Here is a 20,000-nt window from a genome sequence, read left to right as displayed (position 1 = left end):
CCCCCCCCCCCCCCCCAAAAATAAAGGTTTTTTGATTAAGGAGCAAAGTAAAGTATTTAGTTTGCTAGTCAAGAATTTTTTACTCAAATGTTTTGGGTCACAGATTTGGGGGTAAAAAAGATCTGCACCTATATTAACAGTGACAAATTGAATAAACAAAGAAGTGACTAATTCTGGTGTACTTCCTATCATTTGCAATGCAAAATCCCTTCCGCTTATTATTTAGCGGCGCAAGGACACCTGACAAGCTAGAGGGGGTTTCTAAAGATGATCTTTGATTTTTTTCATATTCAATAGATATACATTGTATGAACTCTGAAGTATTTATGAATATCAATTACATGTAATTCAACTGTTGCATAAATATCTTGGGATAGAGTAAAATTAACAAACGCTGGACAAAGGACTAAGTGCGGTTTTATGCAATTTTTGCCCCCCAAAATCAAAGTTTTAGAAAGAGCTTTAAAATAAGGTGAAAGATAGTTAAAATCATATTGGAAATAAAGGTGTAAAAGGTTATCACCACAGTGACGTCATAATGTAGAAATGACGTCATGAATATTGCATTATTTTGATAAATTGATGTTTTGTAGCAAAATATGGGTGTTTCCCGATGGTTTTTCGACTGGGAAACATCGAGCGCAGGCTTGCTCAAGTACAATTTTTTAGTATAATATGTATAACTATTTGAAGAAAAACATATGTTAAAATCGCACTTGAGCAGACCTGCGCTCTATACTTCCGAATGCAAAATATAGAGCAAAAATGAGAATATTTTCATTTGTTTGCAAATTTGCGGGAATTGGGTCATTTAAGTGACATCATAGATAAACAGCGAGTGAGCAATGATGACTAAAATCAAGATTAAAGTTATAGGCATCCTCTTTACAAGGATTTGTGAAGATTTCATTTTCTTACGATACTATTTAAAAATTGGTTGAAATCGGGGGCAGATATTTGACCATACCGCACATAGTCCTTTTCATCAGAAAGCCAGCTCATGGCTCAGGTGAGCAAAAAAAGTATGCCTATATATAGACTGTTGCTGAATCCAGAAAATTATGATCAAAAGCTTCCACCACTGCAGTGGTTCAATTAGGCCACCTTGCAACATGCAGTTAGAAACAGTGAATCTATAGAGAGTACAACTACGCATGTATTAAAGTCAGAACTTCATTCAGATCATGCTACATGTATTACAATAGTATATGTATGTTGACATGCATGTTTAAAAAAGCTGTAGTCTAATAGATTTGAAACATTCTATAAACTAAAGAGTGAATATAGAAGTCTAGCTATAGACATACAATACCTCATTCCGAATTCTGTGTTTATTAGAGGAATGCTGTGTTACAATTTTTACATGTTAGTTTTAATTTCAATGAATATTTATATATATATTAACTCAGAAAAAAAAACAAATGGTTACATCAGTGATAATTAATATATTATAAATGTTTACCTTAAAAATGTCCGTGCATACTGATTAAGATTAGACTATTATTTTATTGTCTTGTAACTCATACAAAAAAGTATTTAATTTGATTACATTTTGTTCAAGCTATACAAAGTAATTAAGTGGACTGAGAGATCAAAAGATTGATGTCTGATGAAAAACTTAATTCCAACTTCTGTTGTCTAACATACCGGTAAATAAAACGAAGGACATGTTGTACTTGGGAATTACTTTGCTGATGATTAAATTTTTCTTGTTTTTTTTTTTAATGAATACACAAAAGAAATTTAAAATATTTACAGTTCCTTATAAGAGCAAAGTACTTCATCATATAAAAATTTTATCAACATTTATCCCAATTAATTTTGAGGGAGAGATAGGGGTCTTGATGAAAACTTTATGAATTAAGTTTTTCATCTGATATTACATGATTTTCCTACAGATACAAGAAAACAATTCCCTGCATGTACTTTAGAACTGAGAGAAGTTTTTTTTTTACAAGAAATGCTTCAGTACACCTACCAGTTTATCCAGAATTCCACTCTTTTTTTTTGGACAAAGAGTGGTTTCCACTCTCCGGATTCCTGACCCATGGATTTCAAAGTTGGATTTACAGCCTAGCAGGTTAGTAATGGCAGTTTTACCTTTGTCCTAGGAACATGTTATCAAAATGTCAATATAATCAATGATCAAAATACACGTAGTTATTTAATTTATTGTATGTTAGTTAAAAAAACCAAAAACAAACCTTTTTACCCACAACAACCAGTTTTAGTCTGTAGTACCCCTTGCTTTGTCGCAGTTTTTCATTCAGACCTTGAATATATTTTTTTGTCCAAATGTGGCAATCTAAATAAAAAGTTTATTGTTTTCTTTCATCAAAATAAACATTGCTCATTTAAATTGTATTGTACAAGTAAGTGTAAATGTCTTTAGCCCTTATTTGAGATCAATTTCATTCTTGGAAACTTTAAGTAACTATTAGGTACATTGAAATTATCTTTTAATTAAGAGGGATGGATGTCCGTGGTCATTTTTAGATTATCTCACTGAGACAAAAAGCTCTGTATAAAGATGTAGAACATATCTAAAGTGAACAGATACTGAATAGTAGTATATGGTCAGAAATATCATATTTAAAAATCTAAGGTAAATCTGATGGTTAAGTTATTGACAATCCAGCCTCCTTAATCATCAAATCAGAAACATAAAAGTTGCCTGGCAAAATAGATTCAGTTAATGGTTTTGAACACATAATATACATTCTGTTCTGGACCAGATTTGATCTTGACCTTTTCTTACCTACAGCTGAAGGGGACACCTCACCCCCTGGGATTCCAGTCCCTTGGATGTTCAGACTGTTACACTGACTCAGGCGCCCAAGCTCTTTTGGTAAGCTCTTGATGGCTGGGTTACTGCTCATATTATCAACATCAAAAAAAATTTTAAGTTCACAATTTAAAAAAAAACTACTTGTAGAGAGAAAACAATTTAAAATTATCAAAGCTAGCCTTTATCTTATTGATTGAATTTACTTGCATTTTTTTTCTGGTTAAATTACCTGTATGCAGTTTACAAAATGGGGATCCCAGGCTAAATTTGTTACATTTTGAATAAAAAATTAAGAAATAGAGGAGAGTTAAGCTTTAAAAGCATAACCATATAAAAAATATATATATATGTGTGGACTATACTTTGATATATCCAATGTTTGCAGGGAGACTAGTTGACAGACAGAAGGGGGCACACAGTCTAGGCAGTTGTCACTCAGGTTCAACTCGTTCAAGCAATGAGCCAGAAAAGACGGCAGAGCGATCCTAGAAGACACATTCTCACTGCAGCTTGATAGTCTGCTCCTTCGCCTCGGCAGTAACCTGGTAATTCAATTTAGAGATTTGTGAGTTCTTTTTTTCATTCAAGGCAAAAAGTCTGATACAAGATCATATCTGGTATATATACCAGATCATCAAGGTCTTAAATATACTGAGGAATCATTACTGTCACAAAGAGGCAATTATTTTCTTGTCAATAATATTTAAGTATAAAAAGTGTAGCATTGTTGTTGGAGACATGAATTTCATTGGCAAGTTATCCATGATGCTCATGAAGCGACCTTCCCACTATGAGATATATGATTCAACAGTACATGTACTGATTCCCTTACTTGGACTTTGTGGTGGGTAATGGCGTGTCCCCTGAAGGGATCCCCAGTCTGTTGCCACTGAGGTCCAGAATCTGTAACATCTTGCAGTCCCACACCTCCGGTCGCTGAAGGACATTGATCTTATTGTTGGAAAGATTTAACACCTGCAGGCAACCTGCAAATTAATAAAAGTACCGGTATAAAGCCAATTCTTCGTTGGTTCTTTTATATCATGCAGATGTACAGCTATTTTTTTAAATTTATTTGGGCAGGTGACATGTTTGAAAATACAAGAAGAATGGGCATTCTTTTTTTTCTGTGAAGTATAAATCAACCAATTCTTTGTTTAAAAGATGGATTCTGTTTCTGTGTTTTATGAACATCCACTACTTACAGAGTTTGACCATGCTCTCTGTCATTTCTTCTAACTGGTTGTAGTCCAGATGGAGCTTTTTCAGTGTTGCACACCAGAAGAGTTCCACACTGGGAGCAAAGCGAACCATCACATTATGAGAAAGATTCAGTGTGGACTGCAAAAAAAATATTTGTTGCGAAGACTGCATGGCAAACAAGCTGAACTGTTAATACATTTGATAATGAAATATAGTACAAAACTCATGGTGCATTTACCAGTTTACATTCCCAGGGGGAAGGAAAGGCCACCAGTTTATTGTTGCTGGCATCCAGTTCCACCAGACCGCTACAGCTACTGATCTCCGTCGGCAACATTTCCAGGTTATTGTACGAGGCGTTCAAGCAACGCAATTTTGTACAACTCCACTCTGGCTTGTCAGCTTCAAAGAAAGAAAAATAAATAAATTTTAATTCTATGTTGCATTTAGCTTTGAAAGTATCAAGTATATTGGAACATTGTATTTATTTAGTAAGGATTTTATATTTTTTGTTAAAATTCTTCTTGTGAAACCTGGCCAATCAAATTGTGTATTACCGGTACAATTGAAGTTAAGTAACAAATATGTATCACTTTACAGTTTAAGCTTTGAATAACCTCCAAAGAATATATATTCAAGTTTCTGATCTTACTGTCTGGTTTTAGTACTCTCCAGTCTTCGTATCTTTGGTGGGACTTGACCATGTACCTCATCTTGTTATGAGCCACGTTCAAGTATCTCAGCTCTGGCAGTTGAAAAAGTTCGTAACACAGTTCTTCTAATTGATTCTCTTGTAAGAGAATGTTTTCCAACCTAAAACATTCACACAATGGGTCATTGTTACACCATTCATTTGAGGAATGATGGAAGTCCCTACAATTTTAATGGAGAAAAAGCAGCTAGTGCTATTCCTCCAGCACGGTATTATTGTTTCAAATCCAAACTTTTTTTTTATATTAATCATTCTCTCCGTCAGCTCTTTAACTTTCAAAGTGTTGTTATCTTTCCACAAGTGATGTTTGTTTTTCATGCTATATGGTATACATGTATACATATACCAGGTATGTAAAGTAGGTCAAGTAAAACTCAGAAACTCCTAACATTGAAGTGTCCACAGTTTTACCTCCAAGTCGGTAGAGTAAGTGTGATACATGTACAAATCTGTCTGACGCCAATCAAACACATTTTTAGCTAATAACAAATTTCCACTGATTTCAGATTTGCCAGCAAACCTTGCTGAAGCCAAACATCATTAACAGACTAAATATAAGGATCAACTGACCTTTTACAGAGGATGGTACACTGAGGATCCACTCTGATGGCGCTGATTTTGTTACAGGAGGCGTTGAACGTCTTGAGAGACGGCAGGTCCCAGGGTATGTTGGCTGGCAGCCGGCTGATGTGGTTATTGCTGATGTTGAGCTCCACCAAGATGTTCTTGTAATCAGAAATCCAGAAGTCATGGAAACCTCCTAACTCCTTATGGCTGTAATTGGCTATGTGCTAAAAATGTTTATTATGAAATTTGATTCAAATTGTTCATCCGTTATATAAAAAAAATTTATGGGGAGTACTGGTAATTTGAAATTATTAATTCACTGATCACTGACTTTCTGGTTGATTCATAATTCTTTTATTCTGTCTTTTTACACATCCACATTTTCCATCAGTCTCTCTTTTATACTGATAAAAGATGTATAACTTAAAACTGAACACTATTCGTAAAAGGCAATTTATCTGCTATATTTCTCTTTCATCACCATCCCTACAAGCCCTATTTAAGCATAAGCTGTAGACCTCTTAACAGTTCAAAGTATTTTCCTTTCTCTCTCTCTCTCTCTCTCTCTCTCTCTCTCTCTCTCTCTCTCTCTTACCACTAATTCCTCACTATATCCAGCCTCTAGTGTATATTCCATCTGCTGTTCACTGATGCAGTTTTTCACCAGCTTGCTAGAGATTTCAGGAAAGTCCTCTACAATTCTTTGATTCACCTCTGCACCAAACCCTACCAACATTTCTGCTACTTCTAAATGGTTGCCTATATTTAAAGGAAACATAATTCCATTAAAACCATTTCATGTACATACTGTTTGATAGTAAATTTATTAGTCTCCTACCAGTGAACCAAAGGCCTGTTCAACAGAGCGAGCGCTCATTTGTGTGGGTATAGGGAATTTTGGCAAGCGCTTGCAAGTGCTCACTCTGTTGAACACACCTTAGGTGTATTTATTGACTTTCTGTCTGTCTGTTGGTCATAGATTTTTGATACCTTTTTTTCATTATGGTTTGAAGAACGGATTTGAAATTTGTCATGCAGCTTTATACTGAGAAACTACAGATCAAGTTTCAATAATATTTTTCCTAAGGAAAGTCATTACCCTATATTTTCCTATACAGTCAAATATGAAATTCCACATAATCCTTTGAATTTTCTTATATGTAAAATTGTTTAACATGTGTTTAAATAAGAGATAAATTTAAATCAAATGTAGTCCGGATAATGCAAAGGTACACCTGAGTTACACCATTTAAGCTCTGCCTAGCATCTTACTTGTTAGAATACCATAAATGAATTGAACATATAGTAACTGACCAGCACAGGCTGCGTACAGCGGAGTTTTGTCCATAGAGAAGGAGGAGGTGCTTGAGTAGTACGGGGGGTGGTTGATGTCCATCTCTGGGGTGAGCCACATCTTGATGATCCTCTGGTTACCCCCCAAGCAGGCCGCATACAGGAGACACGTCCTGACCCTCATCTCCTTCACCAGTTCTAGCGATCAAAAATATTCAAATTTATACAGTGCAAATAGCTGTGTGCTGAACCAATTTTTAAGTGTATGCATCACATGTTTGGGGAAGAATATTTTTTCTTTTTAAAATAAATAGATATAGACTTCTGCAACCTCTGAGGTGAAAAGAATTATTATTGATATACATTTTAGCCATTCTTTTAAAGATTATACTGAAAATGAATTCTACTTAAAAAATTTGGCTTATACAGTGATTTAATTTAATACATGCAAGAGTTTTGCGTGAGTGTTTTAAAACTACCAGTATATGTTTGATAAAAAAACATGTTTAAGTAATTATACTTTTTAATTATATTTTCAAAGCAGTGTTAAGATATAGTAGGTAAAAGTATAGTTTAATATACCAAGGAGATAATGCAGCAAATGGATTACAGCAATGCCAGTGATTAAATAAAGGAAAAAAATTGCATATATACTAAAAAAAAAAATATTGTGCATTCAATTTATCTCTTCCTCTTTGTTGGTTCATTAACAAGTGGGTTAAATTTTTTATTGGAGCCAGGAAAAAAAATCCATTATTCATCTAAATTTTATAAAATATATTCTATGCAGGAACTGATGCTGATTAATGATCAAATATTTCTCATCATTGTGGACATATACAAAATCTGTTTTATCACTGCATGTTGCTTATGCATTTTAGCATTGGCCTTACATCTATCTTGAAATACATGAAATTATAATCGATTTTATTTCAGTCAACCAAGTGAAGATAAGAAATCATTAAGGTAGGAGTGGACGGTTTACTGAATGTTGACTGCACAATTGTTCTTCACAAAAAAATGTAGTTCCACCTTAAAAGAGAATGTAGAATATGCATAGCATGTCATTTGGTCAATGTAAGTTTACATCACATGGTAATCTTGTTCTTTGTAAAATTCTAAATACTTCCGAGTTTGCATTGCAAAGTTGCTGAGTGGCGGAATACATTTTGTGTACACTAATAGCCTTGGTCATTCTAAAATTGTTTTAAGAGCATGTACAACAATCTTAGTTGGGGTGTTTAATAACTGACTCTCCCATGATGTATTATATTTACGATATCAATAATAAATGTATATTAATACACTTGTAAACTCAGTTAATTCTTTAATTATAGCTCAATGTGTCTAATTAGTCTTTAGTTATACCGATGTCATGAAAACGTTTTCTATACACATCAAATGAGCCTGGATATCTGTGCTTTGAGTACTTTGCATTTTGTCAGTGTTATCGTAATTCTTTATTGGAATCTCCATTTAAACTTGTATGATACAATATAAATAAAATAATTACAAGCCAACACAATACCATGTATATACAATATATACAAAATAATGATTTAATGTAGAGGGCAACAGGTTCAGTGGTGGAAGATGTTAAAAATACTCAAACAGATTTTCATTTTCCCCCATAAGCTTAAAGCAGGTGCCACACACATAATTTTTTATACACTTGAATACCCTTCAGAGAAGCATCAAGTCTGACTGAAATTGGTGCAATCATTTATAGCAAAAGGTCTGAAAATTGTGTAACATTATCAAATGGATGAACTTCTGACAAGAAGAAAGAGCGATTAGAAAACCTCACCTAAGCAGATCAGGTGAGCTAAAAATCAGAGAAGCAATTAAAGATTATATGAGTTTCATCTTTTATTGATATTACATGCACTTATTGCTCATGCAAACCTTGTGGGTCTGGGTATCCCTCTATCACTGTTTATCAAAATAAAAACAAGAAAAACTGAATTCCACATGGACCACATATTTTATGAATCCTCAATGTTAAATGATAACCTTTGCTATCAAAAAAGTTTGATAAAAATAATCTGTACTTTGCTTCTGTTATTTTTAATTCTTGCTTGCCTTCTCTCAACTCAGTTTTTAAACTTTGGATCAGTAGATAGAAATATCATTTATCAATAATAAAGTTCAAAGTTACATTAAACTTTCTGTTTGAAACAACTTTCATCTGCTTGAAACTGCATTTCAAGAAAAAAGATGATTTGTACTCAGACTCTGAATGAAGAATTGATTTGGATTGTTTTCCATCTGTAGGTTGGGAGAGGGCACACAATGTGATTTAGGTTTTGGGTTTATAAAACAGGTACGGTGAGAGACTGATAATAAAATTAAAATGTTAGCATGTGACTGTACTAATTCTTTGAAAGTCCACCATGCATTATTAAATGAATGCTTAGTGCATTAGCACTAAAAAAACAATTCTATTCATGCTGAAAGCTTTAACAGTGACAAACAGGTTATTATTGAAACATGAACATTTTAGAAATACAGATACATGCAAAATGCAAGACCATTTACATTTTTTCCTCTCTCCTTTTTATTGAATTTAGAGGATTATAATCCCATATAAGGCATCAGCATGCTAACAATTTAAGTTCTTTCTCACCCAATGGTGCTGAAGTATTACACATACTTGGCTGGTACACAAACAGCTTCTCTATGACCCCGTAGTGACCGTAGGCGGACGCCAGATAAAACGGGGAGTTACTGTCATATACAGGGACCTCGTCTGTCTCAAGCCATGCCCCCGCATCCAGTAGAACGTGCACCAACTGATCAGCTCCATATCTACAGGCCACTTGTAAGGGGGTCCCCTGAAAGTCATGCATTCAAATCTGTAGATCCGATTTTTCATAAAAATTGTTTTTATTGTGAAGATGAATGATATGCTGATGATTTAAAAGTCAATCTGCTAAAAAATTGGTATGAAGAAAAAATATTAGGGAAAATTCACAAATATTTCTGAAATTGAAAACAAAGTTTAGGGTTGCGGGAGAAATAGTTTCTTATTACATGGAGCAATATAGAGCAATTTACACCAAGATGCAGCCTTAATTATGTTTACACTCCTGAACTAATAACTATTTTCAAATCATTTTTACTACTTTAGGACCATGCAAATATAATTTTATTCTACAAATCTGATTTTCTTTAATAATTTAAAATGAAAATATCTTTATCTTCCCATAAGTTTAACTTGCAAGATTTCATTTTAATGAAAAAAAAATAATTATAATCTTTTTATTGGAACATCTGACAGTAAACTTTGCATGTTCCTGGAAATATATAAGGGTGATTAAGGTGGTCACGAAAGCTTAAGTTTATTTTTTATATGCTTGTAGTTCATTTCCTTCCCTACACGGATTTTCAACAATTCACCACCTGATTATTGCTAACATTTAGATAAGATAAAAACCTGCATTAACATCCTTATACACAATCACTACTAAACAGTTTTCCCCCCAATATTCCCCTCTTCTTCTCTTTGGAAAACACCATCATATCCATGTATAATGGGTCAATCCAAGACTTTATTTCTCCACCTACCTCGTCACTAGTTTGATTGACATCTACCCCCCTGGCTTCCAGCACCACTTTGAGGATGTCCACACACGACCCTGGCTGTTTACAGATGTAGTGTAGCAGAGGCACCCCATCTATGGCTAGGCCTCCTATTGCCTCGGGATAACATGACAAGGTGTCTCTCAGTGCCTCAGAATCATTGTATTGTATGGCTGTCTTCAGTTCTTGGATAACTTGACTGTGGTCATCTTCCATACTATCTGTTTTACCTCTTCAGCTGCAGGGAAGATAAATATAGCTCATTATAAAGGAGGAGTCCCTATAGTTTCCTTCCTCTTTCATCATATATCTGGAAAATGATACTGGACTTAAGGAAATTACACGGCCAACTCAATGCTTCTCTAATGCTGCTTTATACTACCGTAATACATTGTGTCAGTATATATGTACAATGTACATGTATAATATGAGTCTATGAAAAATCAATACCATGCAACTACCTTATTCTGTCCCATATCACATTCCTTAAAACTTGTGTAAAAGTACATGCATTAACTCACTTTACATCGGCTGGTAATTTATGTATCAAAGGTTTAAAAACAACATGTTGACATTCAGTGTATATCTCCCCTTATATTTGCATTGGAAATCTGCGATGTTCAATTTTCTATGAATACACTCTGCTAATTCATGCGCCATGAGCACTGATACAAACGTCTTCACGTGTTTTGAGTATACAATATTTATTTTTATAAGATTAAAAGAAAGTTTCAACCTTACATAACCAAGTTGATATGTACTTTTGAAAAACAATCATTAATATATATCTACTCCTAAAGAAAAACGATTTTTCTCCACAAAGTTTCTGGCACTATATTTTTTGTCGCAGAAGCTAACTATTTAAATAATATTATATTAATATGGCTGTTCCATGTATGTTTCATATTCCTGACTAAGAGCGCAAATAATGGCTTTAAAGCGGCAATACACAATATTTCATACAAATAAACATCAGTATGAAAATACATGTATAAGTATTGAATGCTTATAATTTTGGATGTCGTCAGTCATATGACACACAAAGTGGTGCAGACAAATTATCATACCGCACTAACGCGCGATATTCAATTTGTCTGCACTGCTTAGTGTGTCATAGGACCGATGACATCCAAAATTAAGCATTCAATGCTTAATTGAAATGACTTTAAAAAAAAAAATTTTAAACTGTAAACTATTACATAGCACAAATGCTGCTGGTTTGCTTTGTCACAATATAAGTTATATAAATAAAAATACTTCAATATGTTTGACTTAACAATTTTTAATTTGTGCAATTCATGTTCAGTAATGAGGAAAAAATCATTTCATTATTATCATTATTTGCAACTCTAATGATAGATGATTGAATTACTATTTAATCATGAACAACTTGAGACACAACTATTTCTCTATCCAGATACAAATTCATTTATATAATTGGGACATTTTAGTTTTTTATCATCAGTTGTTTGGTTTATATGGCAATGGTTGGAATTTTTTCATGCACTTGCATCTGTGACGGTCAGACCGGTTCGAATACCGGCGCCAGATAGCTCAGTTGGTAGAGCACCTGACTAGAAATTTAGGGGGCCCGGGTTCAAATCCCGGTCTGGTCCGTCATTATTTCTCCCATCCCGTTACATTTGGTGCCATGACCAACCCCTGGAACTGACAGGTGAACTCCTGCCAGGGGAAGAGCCTGGGGTGATCTTCGGAGAAGATCATTTAAGGGGGAGGAATGTGACAGTCAGACCGGTTCGAATACCGGCGCCAGATAGCTCAGTTGGTAGAGCACCTGACTAGAGATTCAGGGGGCCCGGGTTCAAATCCCGGTCTGGTCCGTCATTATTTCTCCCATCCCGTTACACATTGAAAAGCTCTGTTGGAAGAGCACCTGATTATATCCCCAGCTAAGTCAATTATATTTTGCTTCCTCTCTGTTTCAATTGCTACCATGACCACCCCCAACCCCTTGGAACTAACAGATTTAAGAGGAATACGGTAGATTTATGACCCATATATCAAAATTGTTTGGATTTTTATGCATATTTTTCAAAATTGCTTCCAGGTAGGACAAGAAATTGTAACACAAGGCCTATGGGCCTTAACAGTCACCTGAGTAAGATACAACTCGTGTATATAATCCATTGCAAATCATTAGATATTTATAGATACAATAAAGCAAAATATACTCCAATAGCTAGAGCAAGGATCAAGACTAGATAAGCAAATATGACAAAGAATAATGGTTCACCAACGGATAAACCTTGCATGCACCCCAACAGTACTTCATTTGCGTCAATGATGAACATACTTGCCAACTGACCCGATTTCGTCGGGTCACAACCGATTTTTCCACCCTTCACCCGATTATTTTATATGACCCAAGGGGTCATGCTTTTCACCAGATTATAGTCAAACCCAAAAATCTCCCGATTTCTGGATTTGATTCGTAAATTACATTGCGTGTTTGACTTCCAGTTATGAACCCAAGCTGAGCTTGGATTTACGTAAACAATGCCTATGGCTATAACAGACACAGTAAGTGTTAATTATTATCGTGAGTTGTTTTGACAAACTGAAGGTTTAAATCATTAAGTGTGATGGCTTCCAATAAGAAAAGGTCTTCATCGGGGCCAGCGTAATCAAAACCAACAAAAAGAAAACGTTATTTTTGTACCTATCAACATATCTGGGAAAATGAATTCCCATGGGTAAAACAAAGTAATCGAGTACAAAATGAGGCTTCTTGTGTTCTATGTAACGCACATCTGATGTATTGGATTTTGTGCCCAAAATGAGCTGACTAAACATTCAAAAACACTAAGTCATGTATAAAATGCTTTTTAATACACAAAAGTCTTCCAAGTCACTTACAACTTTCATGCCATCGTTTACAGATTCAAAAGCAAGGTTAATGTAGCAGAAACTCTTTTTGCATTTTTTTTAGCTGAACACAACCTACCATTTTCTGTGTCACATCACTTTATAAAATTCAAGATCAGCAACTGTTCGTTAAAATGCTTCTTTGCAATAAAGTATTACACAAAAGTTTTAACACAAATTTCTATTGTATATACCTATGAAATGCATGGTAAATATGTTGTGAATGTCGTTCCGCACTATGACCAGATTTTTTACTTTCCATATCTGGTCATGAACAGATTTTCACATGTTGGAGGTTGGCAAGTATATTGATGAAATTAATTGAACTATGATTACTATGATTACAAATGTGATTGATAGTGTTATCACAGACAAATAAACTGAAAAATGTAAATATAAAAATATAAAAGATATAAAAATAAATACTTGTCATACATTGATCTGAATTTTGATTTAAAGACTGTCGGCCTGGCTCTATTACATTTTCCATCACATTTTCCACTAATTACATATGTGTTTCATATTTACTAATCTATATAATTAACATCACTTTGACACAATCAAATAAATACTAGCTGGTCTGTTTTCAAGTACCACTCTTAGACTCCTAAGTAACACATGGAAGGAGCCTTGATTTCATCATTCAGCCATTAAAAGCATTTTCATTATTAAAGCTTGATCACTAAATAGATATCATTGTTTCAGAGTTATTAAATGTACGAGTCAAAACAACGTACATTGTATCTGTGAATTAACTGTGCTATTTATGAATTTCCATACTAATTACATGTACCTCAGTTGTGAGAATATAATGGCTGTGGCATAATAGTTTAAGTAATAGCAAGACATTAAGATGAACAATGCTTGCATGATCCTGTCTCTAATGATTTGTGATGGTATATGATTTTCATCTAACAAGTTGTGTGATTTCTCTCATTGAACCTTCACGCAAGGAGATAGAAATCACTCTACAATAGCCGAAAAAGGAATATATTAATTTGTTTTTATTATAACTTCATTCAACTGTCTATATACAGTGAGTACAATATACATGTATGTCCAATATCTTACATAATGAACAGTTTTCTATTTATCATCTAGTACTTATAAAGTGTCACATAACATAGCTAAGTTGTTTTGATTAAATCTGGACATAAAATACTATTACATGATAAACAAAATGACACACATTTCACTTCTTCTTTTATTCAGATGAGGAAGTGACTGTTTATATATGATTAAAGAAAATTAAGAGATTTATTTTTTATTATCAGGTCTCCATAGCTGGTTTTTATGCCCATGCAAATATTGTACAAATATAAGCTTAATTGAGTCTTTATGGGTCATAATAGGATTTAAATACTCAGACTAGCTGAAATCTACCTTGCACCTTAATTAGATTCCAGCTGCAATGCAAATACTCAGGCAACCTTGCTTGCTGTTAATAAGAGGGTAATATCAATTTGTTCTGTTATAGATCACTTTCTTGGAGGGAGTAAAATGATTAACAAATGATTAAATTAGTGTTCAGAAAAGAAGTTAAATAAAAATGATAGATACAACACCTTTTAAGTTCAAGCTGCATGCACATGGTCTTCCTTTGCATCTAAGCTAATTATCAAGTTAATATATCTATATGTCTTGTTTCGATTTGATATATTCCTGGTCAGCAAGGCAGGATCACCAAGCCTTAATTTATACTGAAATATCATAAACACCAGCTTTTATCAAGTGCAAACAAGGTCAGATAAGGTATTTAGAATACTTTTGGTTAACGGTACTTGAACAGTCCTTTGGAGTTAAATTTCTAACCTTATCTGAATTCAAACAATACATGTTTACCCTTCCAAATAAGATAAGTATGTCATATTCTTAAGTATCATCTATCAATCATAGTGATAGTAGGCTGCATATGTACTAGCTTTTACTAATCGGGTTCCTATATTGTGTTGAATTAAGTACAGGTTTCAAATAATAAATGCAGTGCTAACTTACTGTAAACCGGCCAACTTCTATTCGCTTGCAACAAATTCGCAACTTTCACAAGAGCCTTGTTGTCATTATCCATAGATTAAATCAATGATTTAAAAATACAATATATATAAGACAATAAAAATTAATGCTTTTTTTGGATAGTTCCAGAGGTAAGATCTTTTTAAGATAAAGAGAGCATTGAAAAGCTTAGAATAAATCATATTTTTTTCCCAATGATAGCTTATACCTTCATAGTCCAGAAAGGAATACCCCTTGTATACTGTGTGTATTTCATCTCTCTAAGAACTTCCTTTAATTATACATATACATTAGTAAAAGTACTAACTTGATCTGATTCAGATGACAGTTTTTAAACAATAAAATGCTTTCTTTGGTGATTCATTAGGGATGCGAAGGTAGCGACATTGCAGAAAAAATACATAACCTGCAGGTTATGTAAATTTTTTCTGCAATGATCGCTTCCTTCATAACCAGTATGAATCATCAAAGAAAGCATTTTATTGTTTATATTAACATCTTTCTAAATAATAAATTGATTATGAAAAGTAAGTTAAATTCACTAAATTACTGTTAATGTACATGTGTGTAAGTACGTTAGCTAAAAGAAACAGCCAAATCGTCTCCTGTGAGACTTTGAGTCAGACATCATCACGACTATTTCGTGCAGTCCGTGATATTTTGTAGTTCGCTGTAGGTTTAGACCAAACGAAAAACAGGGGGTGTCATTTTCAGACCTGTCAATTTCTTCTCAGTTTCAGCCGCTTAGATTTCGACCAATTGATAAACCGGGCGTGTAGATTTCAGCCGTGTCTGTTTCTATAGAGCTATGAATTAACTATAAGTTTTCGTAAGAAATAGAGGGAATAATACTTGGTAGAGAAGAAACAGTCAATTCTTCCAAATTCACTAAATTGAAAACTATAGATACATACACCCAGCGAGTGAGAAAATGATGTCAACATATATCACTTTACTATAATTGAAATGTGTAAACATGGAGAAGTAATAAATCATGATCAGTCAAAATTTAGGAGAAACAATTTTCAAATAAATATTCACATGCAAGCTGACTACAGTACATATTTTCTCCAACAGAACTTTGGAAAAAAAAAACTAATTAAAATATCCTCAATTAACACAACTTTATAGCTTTGTTTTCAACTTTGATTTGAGTTATTAAGAATATTCAAAAATATTTACTATATATATAGTTATTTCAAGTCTATATATGGCCATTTTGTTGGAATAGACGTACATCCTTTATATAAGTGTTTTAATTGCAGGTCCATACCAGATTTATATAGCCAAATAAAACATTTATAAATGAATATAAATATAATAAAGTGATTATTGCGTGTCCAAGTTTATTGAACATCTCCCCATATTCATTGGTATTTCCAATCCATTTGTTTATATATATAAATAATTGGTAATTGCTTCAACAATTTCCCGTTGCTCAATGATCTAAGTCTAAGTCTTTTCCCTCTCTGTGTGGGATAACTTCCTGAAAACTGATCAGTTTTCATCTTTGTTTAGTAAAATCACTTAAGTCGCAAAATGGATATTCATGCCACTTATAACAATTGTGTTCACTAGCTCTTCCCTAGGATTATTGGAGAAGGAAATGATTTGTTGTGGTTGATTTTTCTGAATTGCATGCATGCAATGTTTACAAAAAATAAACACTTTATTTGTCAATTATACATGTGTGTATGACTATTATATCCAAATACTATAACCATTCCAGACAGAATTTAGCATGTGCCTATATATATACCCAAGGGTACTATATAGCAATTACTCACGACACATTGTTGACTGATAAAATTTTCTTTTTTTCTCTGCATAACAGCTAGTCCTTTACACTTCAAATGTTTGCAACAATTTAACATTTAAACAAAAAATGATTACCCTTATCGACCACCAGACTAGTAAAAATACTGGCGTCAGATAGCTCAGTTGGTACTAAGAGCCCATAACCAAAGATTCTGGGGAATCAGAGGCATATTTGTGGTAATTTTATAATTGAATTTAAAGAGATTTGAATTTTGCAGGGGGGGGGGGGTCTGAACCCCTAACCCCCTCCCCCAAGATCTGCGCATGATGTGAAGTATAGGTTTCAACAGTTTACTCTTTAATGATATTGAAATTGTCATGTTATTATTTCACAGCAACATTTTAACACTAAAACAATTGCTGATCTCATATCCCAGTGACGTGACAGACTCATGATGCACATGAAATCATGGAGTCACATACATCCTTTGTTGATAAAAATTCTGTCTCTACAGCAATTTGGAATTTGAAACATATTTAAAGACTGTAAGCAAGGCCTTGAAAAAAAGAAGATACAATTGAACCCTAAGTGAAATACTAACTCAAACAAAATCATCAGTAAAATCAATACATATCTTCTTGTTTGCATGATTACAAAAGAAATGAATTTCAGTTGGAAAAAGTCAGTAAATATTTTCTGTAAGAGATAAATTTATAACCACACTTAAAACCTCTTGTGTAAGATACTTCATCACAAATTAGTGACACATTGTGAAGACATAGTTGATTGTACGTTAGATCAATCCCCATTTTCAATTGCAAGTACTTGATGTAAATCTTGATCTATCTTCTCAGTCAAATTTTCATCACTAAGATATCTCTGCATGTATAATAAATCAATGGAAAGTAATTAAGATACACCCAAAACACAAAGCACCAATTGGCTGGTATTGTGTGGTATATTGAATCCTGAAATCTGTTTAACCATTGATCGAGCCATCAAGTTCCCATGGTTTACAACCATGCACCTACACTGCAACACCATAAAATAATAATACAGTAACACAGTTAAAAATTAAGCTTCGGCGACTCCACCAATATCAGCATTCTCAATAAATTGGAGGCCATGCACAACCACTGGTTTTTTTTTTTTACATATTTTCTATATGTCAGAAAAATTTTTTGTATGCCACTCAGTTTTCTAGGTTATCTTCGAGCAGATACACTTGAAATTGTATTTTAAATATGCATAACCCTCCCCCCCCCCCCCCCCCCCCCCCCCACTTTTCATATTTCATAAGATCAATAGTAAGGAAATCGAGAATTATATATCTTTTATAGAAACTGACTTTTATCATTTTAAAACTCTCTATATAGACATAAGTGTTTCTTTACTTAAACAGCTGCACAACCTGGGTATGATATAAGGATTACAAGATTCTACTCTTGAGATATCTCCCAAAATAAAGAACTTGAGTGTATAGTCCTAGAACAGTATTACAGCTATGTATAGTACCAATCGATTCACTGAATCAATATATAAAATAAGTATGTTTTTAAATTGCATGGAATATTCTTTAAATTGTATTTAATTATGGTCAGTTAAAAAACATTACTACCAGTAACAGTAAAGTAAATTCTGTCTAAAATCAAGATGAAACAAACCATTGGGAATGATCCATTCCTCAAAAGCATGCATCTTTTACTTTCAATAGTGAGGAGTTTGTGGTTAATTTTTATACCGTACATTTTTTTAAAATCTGCCTTAAATCAATCAAAATAAGAAAACTGGTGTGCAAAAGATCCATTCGGTAAACCTCGGCCAATTCTGTAACTTTCAGGTATAGATGAGATATCATATGAATCCGCTTAGGTGGGCCAAATGTAAAAGGTCGATCTTGATTTACTTGTAAACAAGGGGTTAAAGCTGGCAATAAGGATCTATAAACTCTTTCCTACTACTTGTCTGCTTATTTTTTATGATTATCTCAACAAATAAATAGACATACTTCACTGAAGATAATTTGATATCCATATCTGGAAAAAGCCCAAATTTCCTTTATAGACAGAAAAATAAAAATATATTCTTAATAATGGAAACAAACTTCTGACATATATACTGCATGTTTTAATTTATCAATACTGATCATAAAGTGATGCAGAAAAAAATTCTTGGTCAGATTATTGTAGAAACCATTTACATACAGCACAAATTTTTATCTAAAGAAGAAATTTGGGATCTGTTGTTTATCCATCCCTCTGGAATTTGCTGACTAAAGTCAATGTACCTAGAAAAGTTACGACAATGAAACTGCCACACCCCCTCCTCCAACCTCTTAAAAACAACATCCTCTTGCTGATTGATTGGTTGTCAAGAAAAACTCAAAAACGTCATTGTAATTTGTGGTCTCTTGCTATCATACCAAGTAACACGTACCCCCCCCCCCCAAAAAAAAAAAACCAAAAAAACAAAAAACAACCCAAAACAACACGTGTACACACACACCCACCCACACAGACACACGCATAAATATTACATTTGTCACGTTTGCATCTCTCTCTCTCTCTCTCTCTCTCTCTCTCTCTCTGCAATATCCTAATCCCCGGAGGGCCGGAGGATTGGGGCTTTTGAAATTTGACACATAAATGTGGCTTGGGGGTAAAAATGTATATGTAGCGGAAAATAACACTCCAAAATGCGTTGTTCTCTATCAGTCCGATTACCGTATATAATACATTAAAATGTAGCAGAGAAGAAAACATATAAACCTCCATTAAAAAAAAACAAAAAAAGGAAGGTAGACAAAATGAAACTTACCCCTCATCGGCCATGTTGACTCGTCGTGTAAAACGTCCGCCGATGCACTTAAGAATTTTGACAAGGAAGTACAAAAGCCTGTGTGATTTAAATGCGGTATTGATGCTATAGTTCAGGTTATATTCCAATTTTCATTATCGTCGCGTTTTAATTGGTCTGGAAATTTTGACATTTTGACTTGATTATCTACAAATGATATCCTACTTACAGTATACTGTATATCGCTGCACCACAGATGAATCGAAATGCAGGTGGTGTGCTAATGCACTTGTATACATACGTAAACAAACATGCATGTCCCTTATATACATGTATAATTGCATCTTGATGATACAATACACAAACAGTTATGATTTCCTTCTTATTTCCATTTTTTTACC

At 33.7% G+C, this 20,000-nt stretch overlaps 1 protein-coding gene and 1 long non-coding RNA gene across 10 annotated transcripts in view; one reads left to right on the top strand and one right to left on the bottom strand.

Annotated features, from left to right (window-relative positions):
• The window catches only part of LOC105346345 (uncharacterized), a 28,574-nt gene extending 22,718 nt beyond the window's left edge, over positions 1-5,856 (top strand). Inside the window, exons 5-8 of the long non-coding RNA XR_010714560.1 lie at positions 1,562-2,080; positions 2,765-2,848; positions 3,174-3,333; positions 5,210-5,856. This is a non-coding gene — a long non-coding RNA (uncharacterized lncRNA). The remainder of the gene's footprint in view (positions 1-1,561; positions 2,081-2,764; positions 2,849-3,173; positions 3,334-5,209) is intronic.
• The window catches only part of LOC105346346 (leucine-rich repeat serine/threonine-protein kinase 1), a 30,226-nt gene extending 10,377 nt beyond the window's left edge, over positions 1-19,849 (bottom strand). Inside the window, exons 1-17 of one of the 9 annotated variants that reach the window (XM_011454879.4) lie at positions 19,621-19,849; positions 10,131-10,383; positions 9,190-9,397; positions 8,469-8,495; positions 6,585-6,761; positions 5,866-6,029; positions 5,274-5,494; positions 4,644-4,804; positions 4,230-4,393; positions 3,994-4,129; positions 3,621-3,774; positions 3,151-3,330; positions 2,759-2,871; positions 2,205-2,305; positions 1,979-2,107; positions 1,463-1,482; positions 1,313-1,325 (exon numbers count right to left, since the gene is read on the bottom strand). In XM_011454879.4, coding sequence (XP_011453181.3) covers positions 1,313-1,325; positions 1,463-1,482; positions 1,979-2,107; positions 2,205-2,305; positions 2,759-2,871; positions 3,151-3,330; positions 3,621-3,774; positions 3,994-4,129; positions 4,230-4,393; positions 4,644-4,804; positions 5,274-5,494; positions 5,866-6,029; positions 6,585-6,761; positions 8,469-8,495; positions 9,190-9,397; positions 10,131-10,361 — 2,199 coding nt within the window. In that variant the 5' untranslated portion in view covers positions 10,362-10,383; positions 19,621-19,849. Of the gene's footprint in view, positions 1-1,312; positions 1,346-1,462; positions 1,483-1,978; positions 2,108-2,204; positions 2,306-2,758; positions 2,872-3,150; positions 3,331-3,620; positions 3,775-3,993; positions 4,130-4,229; positions 4,394-4,643; positions 4,805-5,273; positions 5,495-5,865; positions 6,030-6,584; positions 6,762-8,370; positions 8,389-8,468; positions 8,496-9,189; positions 9,398-10,130; positions 10,384-14,596; positions 14,719-19,620 lie in introns of those variants that run through there. The other 8 variants (XM_011454878.4, XM_011454881.4, XM_011454883.4 and 5 more) reach the window with 8 other exon arrangements.
• Between the last annotated feature and the right edge of the window lie 151 nt (positions 19,850-20,000).

This window comes from Magallana gigas, chromosome 6, assembly GCF_963853765.1.
Source record: "Magallana gigas chromosome 6, xbMagGiga1.1, whole genome shotgun sequence".
Lineage (NCBI taxonomy): Eukaryota > Metazoa > Mollusca > Bivalvia > Ostreida > Ostreidae > Magallana > Magallana gigas.
This window is presented reverse-complemented; position numbering and strand designations above follow the sequence as displayed.